General features: G+C 31.3%; 2 protein-coding genes across 2 annotated transcripts; both read right to left on the reverse strand.

Annotated features, from left to right (window-relative positions):
- Positions 1-1,184: 1,184 nt before the first annotated feature.
- Positions 1,185-1,762, reverse strand: LOC126891464 (uncharacterized). The gene has a single exon (XM_050660641.1). The coding sequence runs from the start codon at positions 1,760-1,762 to the stop codon at positions 1,196-1,198; it is 567 nt and encodes a 188-aa protein (XP_050516598.1). The 3' UTR covers positions 1,185-1,195.
- Positions 1,763-1,800: 38 nt separating this feature from the next.
- LOC126891465 (uncharacterized) lies at positions 1,801-6,819 on the reverse strand. The gene is made up of 3 exons (XM_050660642.1): positions 5,651-6,819; positions 5,430-5,555; positions 1,801-1,942 (listed from the first exon to the last, which is right to left on the reverse strand). The coding sequence occupies exons 1-3, from the start codon at positions 5,739-5,741 to the stop codon at positions 1,827-1,829; spliced, it is 333 nt and encodes a 110-aa protein (XP_050516599.1). The 5' UTR covers positions 5,742-6,819; the 3' UTR covers positions 1,801-1,826.
- Between the last annotated feature and the right edge of the window lie 11,030 nt (positions 6,820-17,849).

Here is a 17,849-nt window from a genome sequence, read left to right on the forward strand (position 1 = left end):
CGATGTAATTTCCTGAATTGCCACCCTGAAATGGAACTGGGCCCGGGCACGTCGCCCGAATCAGTGATTGGAGGTAGACGAAGAGATTAGTTGAGTGGAGGCCGAGATTAGACAAAATAAGTAGAGGAAGACCCCCTACTCGTTGGACTGACGATCTCAAGAAATTGGATGCAAAGTGCTCAAAATGGAGCACAATGGACAAAAATGAGGGAGGCCTATGTCCAGCAGTGGACGCAAAGGGCTGGATGATGATGAAATGGCTTAAAATATACTTATTTTTTAATTGTTTGGTTTTTATTTTAATTTAGTATATCCATATCAGCATATTCGTATTTTAATGCATAATATATGATATATGTTATCTTGAAAACTAGAGCTGATAGAGCAAAACTAAGGCCATATTCGGAATCAGTACCCCAAATATACCCACAATCAGCTCTAAATACTTCGGTACCAAAAACACTGTAGGCCTGTGTAATCTATCATATAATTTATCATAGTTTCAAAATTTTAATTATATTAGCTAAAAACTTGGAAGAAATTTTGTCGCTTACAATGTTGTCAAAAACCTATTAATGTAATAAAATCTCCTGTGGATTGTGAAAAACTGAAATATGATTTAAATAGCTTGCTAGAATGGTGTAAAAGAAATGCTGTCGTTTTTGACTATAATACTGCTCACTAGACCCTTGAAAGAACTTTCCTTTTTAAAAACTTGGGGTTCACCCAGATGCATCCAGAATGACAGGATGTTTTGTAAATGTTGATAATTTTACAAAGCTCCAATTTGGCAGCCATAAAAATCGTATCAATTTCCATATTCTGTATACACAAAAAATAAAAATGAAATGAAGCTTTACTTGGTCACCAGCACTTAGAACAAAGAAGTTGGTTGGTACTTTCACACATTCAAAAGAAACTGTTTTGCAAGTATTGTGTTTTATTTTTCTAATGAAAAAGCACTCAAAAGTATGTAAAAAGTGCCTTAAAATTCACCATTTTAACCCTAATTTTTAAAAATTACTCCCAGACTCCCTCCCCAAAATTGTAATTGGTTTTTGCCCGTTAATAAATAAATAAAATCTATAGCATTGTCACATTTTGTTAAATGACTGTACAATAATTTCAACTTAAAAAGTGTAGTGACTATTGACCTCTATTTGCATTTATGTAAATAAAACAAATTTATACATTTTTATAGTTTTAATAACTTTCGTAACAATTCGTTTCTCTCTTCCTGAATTTTGTTGCTTTTTTCAACGGCTTCTCTCAATAACTTTATTTCCTTAACTCTTTCTCTTTCAACTATGAGTTGTTCTCTTCGTAGGCCATATATAATGCGACCTTTTTGAGCCTTGCTCTTTTTATTTGGGGTTTCAGCTATGAGTGTAGTTGGAGTAGAAACTTCTTGAAATAATGAAGGTTGCAAAGCTTCTTTTGGGGTTTCAGCTATGAGTGTAGTTGGAGTAGAAACTTCTTGAAATAATGAAGGTTGCAAAGCTTCTACCGATGTAGAAGATGTACCAGGTTGCGCAATATCGATTGGCGACAAAATATCTCGTATTCCTGTGGACGTAGTAGGAATATTTAGAGATGGTGGCACAGTTTCTTCTATCATAGAGGATATTGTGTGACCAATATTAATGGTTTTATCTTCACCAAAGATATCCTCCATAATATCAAAATACTCCCATGACACCTGTCCTCTTCCTGTCCGTTTTTTGTCTTTATTATCCTTAATTGTTTTGTGCGTTTGTTTCATGTTACGGAATTTCCTTTCAATTTGATTTAGATCCGTGTTATAACCTTTGGTTATAAATTCCTGTTTAATTCCCTGCCAAATTTGTTTTTTTTTTAATTTTCGGGTCTCTTAACATGCCCTTTCTTTCTCTGATGGAGTTTAAGAGCAGTAATGTGGTTTTCTTGCTCCACGAAAATTCATCTGCAACAAAAGGTATGTTAAATGATTGTGTAAATTAGTAAATACAGTTTACACTATGTAAAAGTGATTAAATATTTTGAATGCCTTAAGGGCACCCTAATGTTAACACATTGTTACCATTATGTCACATATCTCTGTAACCAAAGCACTTAGAGACCTAATTCTTTTTTTTTTTGAAACTATATGTATTTTTTAGTGCCGCGTAGATTTTTGTAAAGTTGGAGTAAAAGAAACATTTTTTTTTTAAAATACTCCTAAAAAAAACCTAAAAAAGTTTAGATTTTATTTTTTATTTTACTTGTTTTTCTACATTTTTCAATAAAATTTTACGCGGCACTTGATATTGTCTATCTACAACTACTGTAAAAAATTGGAACTTCTACTATCTAAGGATCCAGAGATATTTGACATCAAAAGTTAAAAACCTAGTATTCGGAAAATCGCAAACACATAAAACACTCTAATAGGTTATAAAGCTACCGGTATACAGTAAGTTGAGTGCAGACGTTCAGAAAACAAATAATTTGGTAACCATAGATATCTTTACTATAATGTGTTATATATAGTTGGAAAGAGAAGATTTCAGAGAATAATTTTCAATCATAACCCAAAAAAGTTAAAAAATTCAATTTTTGGACTTTGGGTGCCCTTAAGGCAAAAATATACCTTTCAATTCGGTTGAACAATGTGGATGAATAAACCAAAATGAACCATGCATTTTGTAATTTAATAAAAGCGTTCAACAAAATTGAATGTTTAAATAAGTTGGAAACAATTTCTACTTTTGTTCAACTTTGTTGTACAACTGGGTTGACTCATCCACATTGTCAATTCTGGGGTTCGTAAATAAACTACACTATGTCATTTCAAGCAACAAAGTTTAAAGAACTTATGATGTTAATAAAAATCTGATATATCTCATAATTGGTTGAAAGACAATATGGCCATATTTTAATAATAATATATAACCAATTTGTATAATCCAACTAATACAATAATTAGATTAAAGGAACCTATTCAAAACAACACCATGTCGACATAGTATAGTTTACCTCCGAGGTCCAGAATTGTGTTCAATTCAACTGTTTATTTCATTTTGACTTGTGCTGTGTGAGTTTCATACTCTATTACAAGAAGTGATACAACTTTTGTATTACAAGAAGTTGTACACTTCGCGTCATATAAAACTGGTACACTTTTTTTTCCCAATGTAAACCTGTGTTCAGACTGACAATTATTGTTCGTGAATCACTTCGTTGTTGCCATCAGAGATAACAGAATTGCACTAAATCTAAATACAAAAAAATAACGTTTAAAATGTATACTTAGAATTATTGTAATACATATTTAAATTCCACACTTGTTCACTGTAAAAGTTATTCATTTTGTATTAATTTCAAATTAAATTTTTAATTTTTCCAGTGTGTTTTATTTATTCTACACAACTTAATGCAGTTTTGTCCTACAATTTACGAGAAACCAATCACACCTCTCGATTTGACGTTAAACATAATAATTTAAAGTCATGTCAAGATTTATTATCTATCAATATTTTTGAATTGAAATATTTTCATAAATTATAATAAAACATGAATCAATGTATCCATATACTTAATTGAGATGACGGAAAATTACAATTGTTTTAGTTTTTAGTATATTAAAAATGCGGTCTGTCGCACAGCCCCGTTTTTACCTAGTTTGATATAATGTTTTCGTTGAACTGGCAACGTTGCCCTAGAAATTAGAATGACACTTGTGACAAGATCAACTTACACAACTTGAAAAACACGATTTTCGGTTATAAGAGTTGTACCAGTTTTTTTTGACGCGAAGTGTACCACTTCTTGTAATAATGTATCAAGTTTCGTACTTGATCACAAGAAGATCTATTGTCTCTAATTAACTTTAATGTTCCCTTTAGAGTTACTAGAACATCTCAAAATGTTGCAATTAAATTTCATCACTGCAACTTTGGTAGTCATTCTCTGCTGAGTAGAATAAATCTAAATGGAAATAGAATAGACTTTGATTTGTTGCTGTGCGCTTCGAAAAATGTTTGTAGACAATGTTTAAAAAAATTTTTGTAATCTTATGTGATTTATATTTGAAGGGCCACGGGAAAGAACAATCAGAGTCCATTTTTGGTCAAAATTTAAATATTGGCACCATATTTTAGCTTTTCGTGGAAAGAACCCAAGCATGGTTTCGTCTGTACAATAACGAGCACTGCATGTTATAATTAAAAATGTTTTGTTTAATTTTCCTGAACCAAACTATACGAACTAAAACTTTCAAATTGGATTTTTACAAAATGAACAAAATGTGACTGATTGTTCTTTCCCGTGGCTCTTCATGTGTTATTTACTTTATATTATTTTAGTATTTGTTTTTTCTATAGAGCTGCATCGTCAATTTTTGTCATACATATCGTCAGCTTAGAGACACACAAATCTAACTACATTTCAGGTAAGGGCGAACTTCCTATGATATTATCATAGGAAGTTCATGTGCGATTTGTGTGTCTCTAAGCCGACAATATTTACTATATCTTTATATTTATTGGATCACTAGATAATAATTATAATATTTCGTGTATATATTAAATTGGGTGGTATCCTGTTAATAAATAAATAAATAAAAAGTAATAATTTCATTTAAAAATAATGCATATACAATACAGTGATGAGCACACTAATAACCAGCAAACTAACACTAAAAATGGAAAACATATTAAGTTGCGAGATAAAAAGAAATAAAACTAGTCGAGCTGGGAAATTTAGCGATATTAACTTATAAATTTACATTATATTGATTGTTTTCCACCATTAGATGTACTGCACGAGTTTGGCAACTATCACTGTCACAGTGACAGTTTTAGTTGACATACTCCACTGATACGTGTAAAGGTGGGAAACAATCAATATAATGTAAGTTTATAGGTTAATATCGCTAAATATCCCAGCTCTAATAGTTTTCTTTCTTTTTATCTCACAACTTAATACTTTTTCCACTATTTTTGTGCTATTTTGCCGGTTATTAGCGTGCTCATCACTGTATAGAAATACAAAGAGAGTCCGATGTTTCTAGACTTATATAAAAATCACAAGTGCCTCTGGAATAACAAATCAAAAAATTATAAAAACGGGTATTGAGAGAGAGGGCAATAAAGACCCTTTTATCAGAATTAAATATTGTGGAACTTTCGAAATTTTGAAACGAAAAGACTAAATCAAGTGTATGCTTTTCAATTTAATTGAATCATCTACATTGTTCAACTTATTGAATTGTTGAACTTACTGTTCAACGTTGAATGAAAAATAATTGAAGCATGTATGCTTTTCAATTTGATTGAACAATGTAATTGAATCATCCTCATTGTTCAAACTGAATTGAATGGTGTATTTGCTCCTTTAAATATTGGGCTACTTTCAATGTATGTTACCTATAATATAATTGGTATAAGTACCTAGTTCGATTCTTAACATACCTTTTTGATTTTCCTTCTCCTGTTCATTTTGGTTGGAAGGATTGCCATTGGAGTCATCAACGCTAACGCTCACTATTTCAAATGCATTGAGGTTAGCAGATAGGTATTGGAAACAAAAATCATCATCTGAAAACGAAAATGATCATTTACGTGTCTGTGTAATACATAAACAACAAATTTTGTATGAATATAGCTCACATTAGTGAGTATCTATAATTTACCTGTTTGCAATTGGCAATGCAGTTCTTCCGTGCCATACACTCTATAAATCACTCCATCAAACTCGTAGAGAGTATCAATTTCTATAGACATTATGAATTATAAATTTTTGACCTATTTATAGGAATAATTTATATTATAGGAACAAAAAAATATAAGCAGCTAATTTATTTACCAGCGTGGTTAAAATATAACAGAACAGAACAGATAAAGATAACCTAACAAATAAAACTTAAAATACAGGTCACACGTCATACGTCAAATCTTGTTTAGAATCGCTAAATAATCATATTTCAAAACTGATGTTTAAAATGGCGACCGATAAGTCATCGCATGATAACTAATCGACAATTTATGTGGCATTCAGCAGAAAATCACTAATCGATTAGTTAGCGATTGCGTCTGCTGAATGCACCCAATGTTGTCTAATTTACTGTTCCGTTCCGTCACAAATCGTCTGTCATTCGTCATTCTGTCAAAAACAAATTTGGTTTTGTTTTCAAAGTTCGACTTCTGTATGAGCTTTCGTAACGTTCGGTTGTGTGACAGTTCAGTGTGGAAGTGATAATTCAAAAAAAACGCAGGCGGCAAAAACAAAATAGGAACTACATAATAGAGGTAACTAACAAATTTCCTATCTGTTGAATTCCTAAATTTCCTGTACTTTCTTTGAATAAAATAAATTATACATTATCTAGTTAGGTAAAAAAGAGACAGCTTTGCATTACACGGTTAATTATGGGGGATACTACCGGGGGGGCTAACCCCCCCGGTGATGAGGAGATGTTAGATAATATAGAAAACACTGAAAAGAATAGTAGTTTAAATAATACACCATTACTTGATAGCAATGCTAATTCAATCACTAATAATAACAATGAAATAAAAAAAGGAAAAAAACATTTCTATTATCAGTACACTGATACCGGTCCCTTTGAGGTATTTATGGAGTCAAAAGGCGATAACGTCGGTAATTATAGTTTTTTGAAATTAGCAAAATACATAAATGACAAAAAAATCGAGAATGTACTTAAACTTAGCAAAAAAGGAAAAAACCGAATTAGCGTTGCTTTCAAGAAATGGGAGGATGCTAATAAATTTGTTTTAAATGACGTGGTCAGAAATGATGGATATGAATTGTTTATCCCGGCAAATAACGTAACATGTAGGGGAGTCGTTAATAATGTAGATACTAGTATATCGGATGCAGATCTAATCAAATTTTCGGGATTGGCTTCGGCCAACATTAAAGTACTAGAAATAAGACGATTTAAACGGAAGTCTAAATATGACACGGAGAAATATATTGATACAGAAACGGTCGCATTTACCTTTTCGGGAAAAGTAATCCCGAAGGAAGTGAATATATATGGGATCCCTTTTAGGGTAAAACCATACATGATACCAGTGGTTCAATGTTATCGGTGTTTTCTTTTTGGACACACAAAAAATCTTTGTAGAGGGGGAGAAAAATGCAAAAACTGCGCGGAAAAAATACATGAAGGGGACTGTTCGATGAAATGTTTACATTGTAATAGCAGCTTTCATATAAGTACCTATGAGGAGTGTCCAGAGTATGTGAGACAGCGGAATATTAAGGCTGTCATGTCTCTGGACAATCTTTCATACTACGAGGCATGCGAGAGATTTCCTTATGTTTCTACTAGAAAATCGCAAGAGAATAATATATTCAGAATGAGCCAGGAGGAATTCCCAACATTACATAAAACTCAAACAAATAATTTAGAGACAATTCCCATCAATATGCGATGGATAGAAAATGTAAAGAGTAACCCTGAACACCTGTTTAGTAGAAAAATTGAGAATAACTCAAACAAAAATAAAAGAAAGGCTAATGAAACAAATAAGACATACAATAAAGAAGTACACAATCAATATTTATTATCTCCAAATGGGAGAAGCGAAGAGAGAGCTCGTGCAGTAAACAATGAGACTCCTGGATGTTCCCGTACAGAGCAACTAGAGAGGGACACAGAAAAAACACTGAATGCGATATTAAAAAAACTAGATTGGAAACATAAGGAACATATAATCAATTACTTGAACCAGCTATTTATACATGAAAGCTCATCGAATCAAAAGTTGCTAGATTTAGATGGATATCAAGAATCCACTTATTATCCAATGGAACATAAAAAGTTTAAGCAGTAACTATAACAGTCTGAAATATTTCATAAGCGAACATAGACCCAAATTAATTCTATTAAATGAAACTTGGCTAAAAAATAATCATCACTTCTATCTAAGAGGATATGAAATACATAGGTTGGATCGAGGGGATGGTTATGGTGGCCTAGCTACTGTGGTTCATAATAGTCTGGATCACAAAATAGTATATAGGTATAATAATAATGTTAGTAAAATTCAAATTTTAGCAATAAAAATAATAGATTGGGACATTACAGTTATTAACATTTATATCCATCCTAGGGCAAAAATAAATTTAAATAGTTGGGTTGGACGCATAAATAAAATCAGGGGAAATAAAATTTTAATGGGGGATATGAATGCACATAATGCACTTTGGGGAAGTCAAGTGTCTGTTAATGTTAATGGAAGAATAATTGCTGAATCCTTAGAGGATTTGGATCTAGTTTGCTGCAATGATGGGAGACCCACGCGGATTACCCTACCTGGACAGAATGCCTCAGCGGTAGACCTAACACTAATTTCCTCGGAAATTGCAAATATATGCCAATGGGATGTGTTAGAGGATTCTGGAGGCAGTGATCATTTTCCAACTTCTTGCAAAATCGCAATTGTAAATGAAAATATAGTAACACAAAAAAGTCATAAAAGAAATACAAAGAATGTCAATTGGGAGAATTATGCTTCAAAAATGGAAGACTTGATGAAGAATGGGTGTGAAGACTATAATTCATTTACACAAATTATGGAAATGGTGAGTGATGAGGAAATACCTCTCTTGAAAACAGAAAAATCTATAAGAAAAAAGAAAAGCCCTCCCTGGTGGGATAAGGAATGCTCTAATTTAATAAAAACAAGAAAAGAAAAAATTAAAAAATATAAGGAAGAAGCAAGCAATGAAAATTATATTGAAATCAAAAAAATATTTGCATACAGTAAAAAAATATTTAAAACAAAAAAAAGAAATAGCTTCAAAAGCTTTTGCAATGGATTGACAAGGGACACTCCTCTATCTGAAATATGGCGAACAGTTAAGCTATTCTCCACATATCAAAATGCTGTAATCCCTGCTAAACTTCCCAACAAAAACATAGCTCAGAACATATTAAATAATTTGGCAATTGACATAACAGATCCTGAGTTCACGGTTACCCTAACTAACGAGGATGTGGAGGACATTTCAAGGCAAGAAATAATAAGTGCCATAAATAAAAAGGATAAGGCTACTGGCTTAGATCTTGTAACATATAGCATGATAAACAGACTTCCCCTGGTGGCGCTAGATGCATTGTCAAAAATATTTAATCAAATAGTTAAAAGAAACACAGGTTTTCCACAAGAATGGAAAAACACCCTTGTCATTCCCTTTTTAAAACCCAATAGAGACCCTTTATGTGAGGATAATTATAGAAACATAGCTCTAGAGTCATGTGTAGGCAAAATTTTGCAAAATATAATTAAATTAAGAATAGAACAAATAACGGAAAAAAAATCGATACTAAGCCCTAAGCAGTTAGGTTTCAGAAGAAACAAAGGGTGCAACGATAACTTAGCTTTAACAATTAATTATATTAGAACTGGATTTAGTAAAAATTTAAATACAATTGGAATTTTTTTGGATATCAGTAGGGCATATGATACAGTCAATATATATTTGCTATATAAATACTTATTAAAGTATGACATCCCAATAACTTATGCAAACTTGATCTTGCAATTTTTGCTCAACAGAAATATCTACGTTAAAGACAAATCAAATAATATATTAGGCCCAATGCAAGCATCCACTGGATTGCCTCAAGGGTCTCCACTCAGTCCAATATTATTTAATCTCTATACTAGATCCCTACATGATTTAATAAACCATGAGATGGAGTGTTTTCAATATGCAGATGATTTTGTAATTCTGGTGCAAGGATCTGATATATACAAGCTAATTAATTCCTTAAATACCCATATAATAAATTTACAGGAGTGGTTTGAGAAACACAACTTTAAAATTTCAGCACACAAATCAAAAGCAATAATATTTAGAAAAAGAAGTCAGGCTTATAACTTCCCACATTTGATATATCAAAATATGGAAATTCCATGGAAAAATGAAATAAAGTATCTGGGATTTCATTTACAGTGCAATTTGAATATGACAATTCAAATTAACGACATGATAACTAAAGCAAACAAAGGAATAAATGTCATGAGAGCAATTTGTGGTACAAAATGGGGAGCTGACCCGAACATTCTTTTGAGTTTATACAAAGGAATAGTTAGATCTCATTTAGATTACGCAGCCAATCTTTTAAACCCCTGCAGTAAAAGTTTGATGATGAGGTTGGAACAAGTACAGAATGTTGCCTTGAGAATCGTAACGGGTTGTCTACGTTCTACACCCATCTTAATATTGCAAGCAGAATGTTCAGTAACAACGTTACAAGTTAGAAGGGAGATACTAGCACATAAATATATACTCAAACAAATGCCGGAAAAAAACAATATCATAGTAAAGAGTCTAAATAAGCTAAACGAAGCAATAAATGCAAACAATAGATTCTGGAGGAACAAGGTCATACCAGATTACTCACTAGCATATACAAATATACTCAAAAAAACAAAAAACATAATTAGATATAAAATCAATCCGATATATGAGGTAGAAAGAAAAACTCTTCTATACCCCATTACAATTAAAAGTCTAGAATTTGAAAAATATGAAATTGAATCGAACGAAAGGTTCATAGCTAAATATGGTGGAATATATAATAATCATACCCACGTATATACAGATGGATCAATAGACCCACAAACAAATCAATCGGGATTTGGAATTTACATCCCAAGCATCAATTATAAATATTCGTCACGACTCCATAACTACACACAAATCTGCACAACTGAAATAATAGCGGTATACAAAGCCATGTCGGTATGTATTGAAAAGGAAATCATGAAAGCAGTGATCTTTGTAGATTCAAAAAGTGCCTTATCCAAAATATCTAGTCACAAATGGGACCAAATGGATTATGTAACTATAATGACCAAAAAACTATTGGTAGATGCAAATAATATGGGATTTTCAATAGGATTAGAATGGGTACCGGGACATCAGGGGATTAAAGGCAACGAGGTGGCAGATAGCTTGGCCAATATTGGGAGAGAATTAAGAGTACCATATGATGTAAAAAACATCAGCACAGATATCTTTTGTGTTACAAAAAAGAACATCTTGACTCAATTTTACAATAACTGGTATTCCCAAATTAAAGGTAAATATCCGGACTATTATGGACTGCAGGATAGTTTCCCTATAAAACCTTGGTATAACAAATGTGGATATTTGGGTAGGAACAATATTACTAACCTTAATCGTTTACGAAGTGGACATTGCAAAACTCCTTGTTATCTCCACAAAATAGGCAAAACGGAAACACCGATATGCGAATGCGGTACTATGGGAACATTGGTACACATCATCTTTGAGTGCCCCATAAATAAACATAAAGATATGGATTTGTATCTAGAACTAATAAAAGCTGGAATAGACAGTCCAATATCTTTACAGAGCATTTTATATAAACCCTCGAATAAAGTTATTAAGATAATCAATAAATTTATCAAATTTTTTCAAGTAGATCTATAGAATTTTCAAAAAATAATAATAATAACAATAACAATAAATAAATACTTCAGAAAATACAGGGAATCTCCTAAAATGTCAAAAATTATATTGGTATCCTTAAAATCCTTAATCCTAACCGAAGGTAGCCAGCCCTAAACCTATGTGAAAATGTTTGGAAGCTACCCCCAAACGAGAAAAGTCTTAAGTTAACCTTAAATGTTGTAACACTTTTCCCCCTCTATCTACAGAAAAACAAAAACAAGAAGGACAAGGACCACATAGGACCAAAAAAAAAAATAGATCTGAAGTTGACAGGACACCTGGTTGTGCATTGCCTTGAGCAAGACGCGCATAACCAATAACATGTACTGGGTAAATGATTAAAAAAAAATCGAAACCCAAAAAAAAAGGAAGAAGAAGAAGTTTTCAAAGTTCTATTTTGTTTTGTTCTGTTTTGGTGAAGTTCTATTTTCTATTTGGTTCTATTTTTTAGTCATGAAGTTAAGTAGTATCGTGGGATATTTGAAGTTCTTGGGTACTGAAAATTCAAGAAGTTTTAAACTCTTGGTCATCTTATTTTGGCTGGAAAAATAGAGGAAAGTTCTGAGCATACCATCAAAATATAATATGGTTTATTCCTTCAGTAAGGTCCAATCCCCACGAAATTAAAGGAATCCTATCTTTCACAAATGGCATGAGCATTAGCCAAATGTTATGTTCTTGTAAAACAGAAAATAGTGGAAAATGTAAACATGTCTCTACTCTTGTTAAATGTAAGTATAGGGTATGTAAAGTTCCAAAAATAAATGCAATCATGAAAGGAATATTTTTGATTTTACATTGATATTGTTTTAGGGAAAATGTGAAATTAATGGAACATTCAGTACATGAGTTGAAAAAATGTTAACAGATTGGCAAATGATGACCATTTTTAATTGATCTAAACATTTATAGAAACAAAGTATATGGTTAATATAAATATTACCTTCCTGAAGTAACTTGGTGTACAAATCAATAGTAACCATAATTTTTATTCCCAGGGCCAGTGAGAAACAATGTGCATTTGATTTCTAAGTGTTCTAAGGAAAAATCTCATAAGAATAAATAGATCTGTACAATGAAGATTAACCTAATCTGTTTAACCATCGAAATTATTGTATTGTTATAAAAATAATAAATCTCCATTTCATATTATTTACACTTACATACATTAACCTGGAATTTCATTGTGTCTACATTAGTGGCCATAGTCACAAACCTACTCTAGTCAACGGAGGTACTGTCTTTCGCAGATGTGGTAATACCGGGTTTGATACATTATTGCTAAATAAACTTTGTGAATAGTAACTTTTCACAAAATAGAGTTTTAATAGTTTTTACTGTACTTAAATATTTTTTACATTCAGTGGTAATAACATATTATATTTTGTTTTGGTATTTAAATTTACCTAAATATTTATAGAAATATACTATACTAAATTCAAGATGCAGTAGAAATAAACAAACCAAGACACGTTAAATGCTACTATGAGCACTCCCGAATCATAATTTACAATGTATATATGTACAGCTGGTTCCTAAAAAAACTGATACGACTCTAAGTAAGATTTGATTATTTTGAGCAGTGTATGATTGGTCTGACATTATATTATATTTATTATGACAGACAAATAATAAAATAAACAAACAAACAGCCATTTTTTGAGGTTGAAGTTATCTGACAAATTTTAAGATTTGTCAGTGACAGTGACAGCATGTAAATAATAAGTATTTATTCTTCAAAATATAATAAATTAAATATAAATAAACTCATATTCATTATATCATACCTCATCAAAACCTTTTTACAAGAACATAGTCAGCGATTTTGATGTGGCTTAGAGCCAGACTACCTCAAGATCGCCTATAAATCGTGCTGGTAATTGCCTTGCAGCGAGACCAAAAACAAAAAGAAGAAGAAGAAGAAGAAAGTACACTGCTCAATTTTCTAGAAAATACGCTTTAAGAGTCGTATCAGTTTTTTTTGGAACCAGCTGTACATTGTAAATCCCAAATCATGATTTCCAAAGTTTGTACATTGTGAATTATGATTCAGGAGTGCTCCTAATAATAGTATTTAACTTGTCTTGGTTTGTTTATTTCTACTGCATCTTAATTTTAAATTTAGTGTAGATGTGGCCATCATAGGACGCTTACTTATAGATGCAATAAAATTATTGGTTTATTTTCATTTTAAATGTTATACTTCTAGTATTGTATGTATTACCTAGTATTAAAACATATATTTTTAATTAAAAATATAAATATCTTATTTTTATAATGAACATTAAATTTACTTCTTGCGGGAGTAGAAAAAAGTTATAGTAAATATTTTTAACTCGTTTAGCTTTTGATGATATTTGCCATATGTTTGTGTAAAACATGTTTAACGAGTAGTCTAAGGACATATTATTATACTTTGTTATACAAAATAGACATAAAACTTTGAAACTTTCAGCTTCACTTTTTCATTGTTTCAATATTAAATCCCAAATTTAGACTCTCCACCGTTTTCTCATAAAAAAGTATGTTCTGTTTTTACCCCAGGTAGACCGAAACCACCAAAAAATTGATGTTACTTAAGTTTTTAAGTATTAAAAAAATGCGTTTCATCAGATACACAAAATAATAATAAAAACTTTACTATTAAACCAAAGTTTTAGTTAAAATAAAAACAAAATGTTTGCTTTCTGTGTAGAGTTACAAAAATAAGTTGAAATGCTATTTAATTTCGTATTATTTCCTGGTGATCCTCTGCCATACTAATTTTACATTGTTCTTACATGCAAGCATTTGTAAATTAATTTACCATTAAAGGGCGGCCAAAGGTATATTCATATTAAATGGGTGGTTGTAGTTTTGTATATTTTATTTTCATTTGTATTATTTTTATTTTAGTTCTGTAATATTTTTAAGAACAAATAAAATAATTATAATTATTCTGAACTGTTGTTTCTTTATCGAACTTCTTTTTTTTTTTGAAAAAAGTATCAACAAATCCATATATTTAAATTCAATATAAATGTAAATTTTATAGATAGAATTTACATAAAACAAGAATTTTTAATGAATGTTCGTTCAGTTTATCTATTCTTCTTGTCTTTTTTCCTTATGCCTATTACGGTGTCGGATTATGGTCTGTTGTTTCTTTCACCCATTTTTCTACGCTTTTCTGTTTTTGGCTAGGCTTTTCATTTCTTCTTTCGTTTTCCCTCGTACATGTACTATATCCTCTATTTGATCCCTCCAATTATTTCGGGGATGTCCTCTTCTCCTTTTTGTTGTGTTTCCCATTTCCAGAATTTTCCTGGCCATCCTTTCTGGTTTCATTCTTATGATATGTCCATACCATTCCAGTTGTTTATTTTGGATGTGATATAATATTGGCTCTATTTCTCTTCTTCATTTCTTATTCTACCCCATTTTCATTTTCCTGCCATCGTTCTTAAGTGTTTCATCTCCATTGCTTCTATTTTTGACTCATGTTTCTTCTGTATTGTCCAATTTTCGCCTTGCATAGGTTATTACTGGTCTTGTTATTGTATTATGCATCTTCCTTTTCACTTCCATTTGTATGTATTTATGTCCTAGTATGGGTTTATAAAATATTCGTGTCGATTTGTTTCCTTCGTTTGCAATGTCAGCGTCTATTTTCCCGTAGTGAGTTATACTCCCTACCTAGGTATTCATAGCTTGATACTTTTTTTAATGTTATCTGAGTGCACTTTATTTCTCTGTTGTTTAGGCCTTCCTTGTTATTTATTATCATTGTTTTGGTTATCTCTTAAGCTTTCGTTTCATTTTTCTGTACGCCTTACACCTTATTACTATTAATCCATATCATGTATTCCTTTTTTTGTTCTTCAGTTTTACTACATCCTTCCTGGCTCTTGGCATTTGAAAACTTCAACAACAAAAAAAATTATAGACATCAATTTCAATCCTATTCTTTAACTAATGTATGGTATTATATTATATCTCTGTTATTTGTAGTCTAAAAACAATCATACAAACAAATATTTGCATATTATACATATTATAATAATTACATACAATTGAACACATCTAAGATGAACGGAATTATCAACCAGTAGTCCTCCATAAATACTGAAATGACTGAAAAAAATGAAAATATTATTTTTTAAAGTCTACTGTCCTTGAGTGACTTACTGAAATTTGAATTGCCCGCCAAAAGTGACATTTCTGTCAGCCAAAATTTGGCAACACTGTATTCCATCAGGGCGAGTTTTAGCCGCAGCCCTCATTCCTCATACTCAGCGTTGCCGTTTCGGTACAATTGTACTGAATTCAGTACACTTTCTATTACTACCTTTTGCAAAAAACTCTAATTTCAGTACAAAATATGATTTTTGTAAGTTAGCTTTGTTAAGTTAAGATTATATAGAAATAGAAAGCCATAGAAATTTATTTTTTTTGAATATAGTGAAATTCTAGTGATTTTTGTCAGTGAAATCTAGAAACTTTTATTAATTTGAGCTGGCAACACTGATTAGCGACAGTTAGCGTCATTTGTCATTTGCATTATTGCATTTTCGATTTTAAAACTCCTAAAAGTTTTATGAGTGCTGTGCATTTTAGTGAAGAAATTTAAACAAATCTTTGTTATTATCACAAAATGGATAAGTAAGTATAAATTTTATCAATTATTTTATCAAAATATAGATAATTATTTAGGATATTGTCAGTGCAACAGTTACTAATTTTGTCATTGGTAAGAGTGCCTGGGAAATAAACGAGGAAACAGTTTACTTCAGGTTGAATATATTATAGTCTTTACACCAACAATAAATTGATGAAGAAATTGACCAACTTCTTCAAGGACAAATTTGACGTGTACAAAATTTATGGCTTGTTGTACATACGAAACACAATTTGACATCCAATTTTATCCACAGATCACCCAAAGTGCTCTGTGATTTTACCGTGACCTTGAACAAGTTGGTCAATTTCTTCATCAATTTTATTGTTGGTGTAGAGCGGGTATTACTGTTTATTTTTTTTATATTATTGTAGGTACTTTATTTTTGTTAGACACCTTGACTATTTTATTCATTACAATGTAATAAATGATTTAATAAAACTAAAACTTATTTTTAATTTGAAATTCCCGCCTTTCAGTACATTTTTGATAAATTCAGTACATTTTACCGAGAAATTTCAGTACGTTAACAAAATAGGTCGCGGCAACACTGCCATACTCGTCCTCGGCGTCGGCCATTTGCATTAATTTGCCATTGACTTTTGGTTTTAGGTTAAAGTGTAGGGAGTTGAATGTGAATGTGAAAATAATGAAGAGTAACGTCGACATTGTGTTAAGTTTTAATTGTACAGGTGGTGAGAGAAGATCATATATGCTGTTTTAAAGTGGAATGTTACATCTGCAGACATATTCTCTCTAAAAGATGAATCTATTATCAAACCCTCTAATTTGTATTTGATTACATCTAAATGTATGGTGGACAACTGAAATGTAAGTAATAAATAATATGTATTATGTACTGGGATTCTTTATTTTCTGTAATTAGGTAATTCAAATTTCTAAATATCATGAAACGATCAAATTATAATATTAATATAACTTAACCAGTTGCGGTACTTAGGACAAGGAACATTACCACTGAATAACCAAAACCAACAACTCTTTCAAAGTTTCAAAAAGAAAACACCTTAAAAACTGGGAAGTAGGGGTAGGTGGGGAGCCTTGAGACAATTTTTATGTGGACCTCGTTTTATTTATTTTGACTAATACCTTCTTAAAAAAAACTAACTGCATTTTTGCAATGCAATTTTGGCTTTTATTTAGTGAAGACCTAATTTAATTATAGCAACCGTTTATCAGTGATAATATAAAATGAAAATGTAGGTACTTTGTCTCAAGGCTCCTTAGACATGTGATGGGAGGGTTGAGACAAAAATAAACACATACACTATTTATGAAATAAAGAACAGCTACCCCTACTATATTTATAAAATAATCACTTCTGAAAACTACAAAACATTTTCATAATTACTAAAATTAAAATCAAACGTAAAATTCATCCTATCCATTCCACTAAGGTAACCAGGTTGTGGAAGTTTAATTACATCCTTGGAGCTTACTATTCAAATATCCTCCACATCGGGATAACCACATCCGTCATTTTTTTTCTCAGGAAACTCACTTCATGCTCATCACCCTCAGTTTTCAAAATACAACCAACATAATTATAGACTTTACTTTTAGTGGCAAATCTTACTAAGATGTACTCACCTGTAACCGTCTTGTTTGAAAAAGGTTCATCAAAAACTTCTTTGGCATATTATCATTCACATCAGAATATCTAGACTAGAGTGGGAAGAAAGCATGCTAACTGATG

Source organism: Diabrotica virgifera, chromosome 9 (genome assembly GCF_917563875.1).
Source record: "Diabrotica virgifera virgifera chromosome 9, PGI_DIABVI_V3a".
In the NCBI taxonomy this organism is placed as follows: Eukaryota; Metazoa; Arthropoda; class Insecta; order Coleoptera; family Chrysomelidae; genus Diabrotica; species Diabrotica virgifera.

Bases quoted from the DNA above. Each gene is read 5' to 3' on its own strand.
- LOC126891464 (XM_050660641.1), bottom strand. From the start codon at position 1,762: ATGAAACAAACGCACAAAACAATTAAGGATAATAAAGACAAAAAACGG.
- LOC126891465 (XM_050660642.1), bottom strand. From the start codon at position 5,741: ATGTCTATAGAAATTGATACTCTCTACGAGTTTGATGGAGTGATTTAT. The intron at 5,556-5,650 runs GTAAATTATAGA...TTTCGTTTTCAG, and splicing joins GCATTGCCAATTGCAAACAG to ATGATGATTTTTGTTTCCAA. The intron at 1,943-5,429 runs GTATGTTAAGAA...CTTTTGTTGCAG, and splicing joins GGAGAAGGAAAATCAAAAAG to ATGAATTTTCGTGGAGCAAG.